Source organism: Vigna unguiculata, chromosome 10 (assembly GCF_004118075.2).
Source record: "Vigna unguiculata cultivar IT97K-499-35 chromosome 10, ASM411807v1, whole genome shotgun sequence".
NCBI lineage: Eukaryota > Viridiplantae > Streptophyta > Magnoliopsida > Fabales > Fabaceae > Vigna > Vigna unguiculata.
Window position 1 is genome coordinate 19,119,667 of NC_040288.1, and position 5,112 is coordinate 19,124,778.

The 5,112-nt window shown below is 44.9% G+C and overlaps 2 protein-coding genes across 2 annotated transcripts; both read left to right on the forward strand.

Annotated features, from left to right (window-relative positions):
• Positions 1 to 1,284: 1,284 nt before the first annotated feature.
• LOC114165346 lies at positions 1,285 to 1,881 on the forward strand. Its single transcript, XM_028049992.1, has one exon. It carries the CDS (start codon positions 1,285 to 1,287, stop codon positions 1,879 to 1,881), a length of 597 nt encoding a protein of 198 aa, XP_027905793.1.
• A 2,445-nt stretch (positions 1,882 to 4,326) lies between these two features.
• On the forward strand, positions 4,327 to 4,857 carry LOC114165347. The gene has a single exon (XM_028049993.1). The coding sequence runs from the start codon at positions 4,327 to 4,329 to the stop codon at positions 4,855 to 4,857; it is 531 nt and encodes a 176-aa protein (XP_027905794.1).
• The last annotated feature ends 255 nt before the right edge of the window (positions 4,858 to 5,112 follow it).

Genomic DNA, 5,112 nt, shown 5'->3' on the forward strand with positions numbered 1-5,112 from the left:
ATTTTACATATTGTATATATCTTATTTTATTTTTCTCAGCTCACCCTTTCTTGTTTGTGTGTTTGTGTATGGCGATGATCGTGTGATTCGTTACACGGGAGCAGATGTTGGCACAGGTTATGCTGAGGATGTCCAGGCGACGGAGTGAGGGCTAGGTGTAGGATTAGAGCTAGGATTTACTCACGTGTATTTTATGCTTTAAATACAAATTTTGTGAACTTGTAACATTTTATGGATTTAGTTATGAGTTTTGGCACGCTCTTTTAATGAATTTAAATTTTTCCTGCGTTGGGATTTTTATCGAGATGACTTTTAATATCATTCTTTCTTTTATTATTATTTTTTAAGTAATATTCCCTAGGGATGTTACATTTGGTATCAGAGCAAACGTTTTTATGCTTTTGGGAAAACTGGGGGGTGAGCTGACGTTTGTTGTGTGAAATTGGATGATTTGCATTGATTGTTAAAGCTTGATAGAGTATATTTTAATCTTTAGCTATTTGATTTTAATAGCTGAAATATGTGGCGTGCATAGGCAATGGCAAACAGGATGCGAAGGAATACCGTTGGGGCTGATGAGATTGCTAACGCAATCCACAGGATGGTGGATGTCATGCAACCTGTAGCAGCACCACTAAGAGCCATGATTCCGCCTATGAGGCCTGGACCATGGAAGATTTCATGGGTCATAAGCCGGCGAAATTCACTAGGAAGGCCACCCCAGATGAGGCTGACGCATGGCTCCGAGAATGCGAGAAGATATTCAGGGTGATAGAGTGCACGGAGGCCCAGAAGCTTAATTTTGCCACCTTTCTGTTGGTGACCGAGGCCGAGTATTGGTGGATGGGCATGCAGCAACAGATGCAGAACCAGGAGGAGGAGGTGACGTGGACTAGCTTCAGGACGAGGTTCCTGGAGAAATACTTCCCTGACAGCGCTAAACATGAGCGCGAGGCGGAGTTTCTCACCCTGCAGCAAGGAAATCTGTCGGTGCAGGACTACGTGGAGAGGTTTGAGTACCTCTCGAGATTCTACTCGCAAAGACTGAGGAGTGGCACTACAGGAAGTTTGAGGGCGGCCTCAAACATGAGCTGAGGCGTTTTATCGTACCGTTGAGGGTACGAGAGTTTCCGGTCTTGGTGGAGCAAGCCAAGAGTGTCAAACAGCTAGAGATGGGACCCAGCCGGGTCAACCGCACTCAAAAGAGCGGTGTTGAGGGTAGACAACAGAAGAAGCCCTATAGTAGACCAGTTGTATCTTCACAGAAACTGAGATATTATAAATATGGAGGTGAACACTCGTAAATGCTATGCCTGTGACCAACCAGGACACTTCGCCAACAAATGCCCTAATAAGAAAAGCACTCCAGGATCGCGACCTTCACCATCTTCTTCTGATCGACCGAGAGCACCAGGCCGGGTTTTCGCCATGATCAGCACTGAGGCCACCTGGTCATGTAACTTGATTTTAGACCACTGCTTTCTTTTTGGTAACAATGTGTTGGTATTGTTTGACTCAGGAGCTTCGCACCCCTTCATATCTCATGATTGTATGGAGAGATTGGGATTGTCTCCTCGTGATCTGGGATGCAAGTTGATGGTCTCTACACCAGCATCTGGACAGGTTTCAACCAATCTAGCCTGTGTTGGATGCTTGATGGAGGTAGAGGGCAGACACTTCAAGGTGAACCTCGTTTGCCTGCCCTTGGAGGGATTGGAGGTAATATTGGGGATGGACTGGCTGTCCACCAACCACGTGGTACTTGATTGTGGACGGTGCAGAATTGTGTTCCCAGAAACAAAGGAGATAGAGTTGGTGACGTCTGGAGAGGCAGTGAAAGAGATGAAGAGGGGGTCTACTTGTTTTGTGATAGTGGCCTAGGAGAAGAAGATGAGTACAGAAGAGTAGATCAATAAGATACCAGTGGTGGATGAATTCGCCGACGTATTTCTAAACTAGATACCTGAGTTACCACCCAGCCAGGATATAGATTTCTCAATTGATCTAATCCATGGAGCAGGTCCAGTGTCGGCGGCACCGTACAGAATGGCACCAGCTGAACTAGCAGAGTTGATGAAACAGATAGAAGACTTGCTAGAGAAGAAATTCATTCGACCTAGTGCCTCACCGTGGGGAGCCCCGGTGTTACTAGTAAACAAAAAAGATGGGAGTTCTCGGCTGTGCGTTGATTATCGGCAATTGAATAAATTGACGATAAAGAACAAATACCCATTACTGAGAATTGATGATTTGCTCGACCAGCTGAGAGGGGCGGGTGTATTCTCCAAGATTGACTTAAGATCGGGTTACCATCAGATCTTAGTCAAACCAGAGGATGTCCAGAAGACAACTTTCAGATCGAGATATGGGCATTATGAATATGTCGTGATGCCATTCGGAGTGACCAATGCTCCAGCTGTCTTTATGGATTATATGAACCGCATTTTCAGGCCCTATCTGGATAAATTTGTGGTGGTGTTTATAGATGATATTCTCATCTACTCTCGGACCAGGGATGAACATGTAGGTCATTTGAGAGTTGTGTTGGAAGTGTTGAGAGAACACCAGTTGTACGGTAAATTGTCTAAATGTGAATTCTGGTTGGACGAGGTGCAGTTTCTAGGACATGTAATTTCTTCGCATGGTATATCAGTGGACCCGAGCAAGATTGAGACAGTGTTGAAATGGGAGAGACCTCAAACTGTAACAGAAGTCAGAAGCTTCTTGGGATTGGCTGGGTATTACAAGAGGTTTGTAGAAGGGTTTTCTAAAATGGTGAGTCCATTAACTCAACTCACTAGAAAGGATCAACCCTTCTCCTAGACTGATAAGTGCGAGGAATGATTTAAGGAGATGAAAAGGAGGTTGACTACAGCTCCGATTCTAATTATTCCAGATACCAGTAAGGTGTTTGAGGTATACTGCGATGCATCCTACCAGGGTTTGGGTTGTGTATTAATGCAGGAGAAGAGGCCGATAGCCTACGCTTCTAGACAGTTAAAGGTGCACGAGAAAAATTACCCTACCCACGACTTGGAGCTGGCTGCTATAGTGTTTGCCCTTAAAACATGGATACACTATTTGTATGGCTCCCAATTTCAAGTTTTCAGTGATCATAAAAGCCTGAAATATCTGTTCGATCAAAAGGAGCTAAATATGAGACAGCGACGCTGGATGGAGTATCTTAAGGATTACGATTTTGAGTTGCTTTACCACCCTGGTAAAGCTAATGTGGTTGCGGACGCCTTGAGTCGGAAAAGGATGCATATCTCATCCATGATGGTGAAGGAGCTGGTGTTGATTGAGAAACTCAGGGATATGAACCTGGGTATACAACTGAGTGAGGATTCCATCAGATGCAGTGTTCTGACTTTGACTAGTGATGTGTTGGGGACTATCCGCGACCAACAGAAGGATGATGCTGAGTTGCAGCAATTCATGAGTTGGATTGGGACTGAGAAGGGGAAAGATTACAAGATCGGGACAGATGGTATCTTAAGGTTCAGGGATAGAGTCTGTGTGCCTGGAAATTGGAGGTTGAGGAAACAAATAATGGAGGAGGGGCATAAAAGCCGTCTTAGCATACACCCAGGTATGACTAAGATGTACCAGGATCTGAAACAGTCTTTTTGGTGGAATGGGATGAAAACCGACATTCCTGACTTTGTGGCATCGTGCTTGGTATGTTAGAAGGCCAAGATTAAGCACCAGCGACCAGGGGATACACTTGAGCCGTTGGATATCCCTCAGTGGAAATGGGATAATATTGCCATGGATTTCGTAAATCATTTGCCGAGGTCTGTGAAGGGGCACGACTCAATCTGGGTAATAGTGGACAGGTTGACAAAGTGTGCTCATTTCCTTGCTATTAATCAGAAGTGGTCATTGGACAGGTTGGCTGAGTTATACGTGCGGGAAGTGGTCAGGTTGCACGGTGTGCCTGCCAGTATAGTGTCAGATAGAGACCCGAGATTCACATCTCGCTTTTGGCAGTCTCTACAAGCAGCATTGGGGACTCAGTTGAGGATGAGTTCTGCATACCATCCGCAGACTGATGGGCAGTCGGAGCGTACCATTCAATCATTGGAGGATCTTTTGAGAGCTTGTGTGCTGGATCATATGGGTAGTTAGAGTGGGATGCTTCCATTGGTGGAGTTCACATACAACAATAGTTATCACACCAGCATTGGTATGGCTCCATATGAGGCGTTGTATGGGCGGCGGTGTAGGATGCCATTGTGTTGGGACCAAGATGGGGAATCATTGGTGTTGGGTCCCGAGTTTTTACAACAGACTTTTTAGAAGGTTAGGGCGATCCAAGAGAGAATGAGGGCTACTCAGAGCAGACAGAAGTCGTACGCAGATAAGAGGAGGCGACCTCTAGAGTTCGAGGCTGGGGATCATGTATTCCTCAGGGTAACACCGACGGCGGGTATTGGGAGGGCCATAAAATCGAGGAAGCTAACTCCGAGATTTGTTGGGCCTTATCAAATTTTGAGGAGAATTGGTGTTGCAGCTTTTGAGATCGCTTTGCCACCACACTTAGCGAATCTGCATAATGTGTTTCATGTTTCCCAGTTGAGGAAATACATTGTGGATCTGTCGCACGTACTGGAGTCAGATGATATTCAGATTCGGGAGGATTTGACGGTGAGCACTAGACCGGTGCGAATTCTAGACTCACAAGTGAAACAACTGCATGGGAAGGAAATCCGGACCGTGAAGGTGCTATGGGATGAGACCACTCAGGAGATGACCTGGGAGATGGAGGATCGCATGAGGCAGTCCTATCCGCACTTATTTCCTGGTAAGTCTTATTTTCGAGGACGAAAATATTTAAAGGTGGGGGTAATGTAAAACCCGAGAAAATTAATTAATTATTTAATTATGGCAGGTAATAGAAATATTTAAAGCAATTAATGTGAGGAACTATGACGTGGAAAAGTACTAGCTCAAGTGGTTGAGAGTACATTACTGTGTGTGAGGACTTGGGTTCGAGTCCTATATATGCCACTTGGATGTTATTTAAATTATGCGTTTTTGTGTACTTATATATTGAATGCGTAGTGTAATGATAAATTCCTAGAATTGTAGGAGTTATCATGAAATATG

Excerpts from the sequence above, each read along its gene's own strand:
- LOC114165346 (XM_028049992.1), top strand. The coding sequence starts at position 1,285 with ATGGAGGTGAACACTCGTAAATGCTATGCCTGTGACCAACCAGGACAC.
- LOC114165347 (XM_028049993.1), top strand. The coding sequence starts at position 4,327 with ATGAGGGCTACTCAGAGCAGACAGAAGTCGTACGCAGATAAGAGGAGG.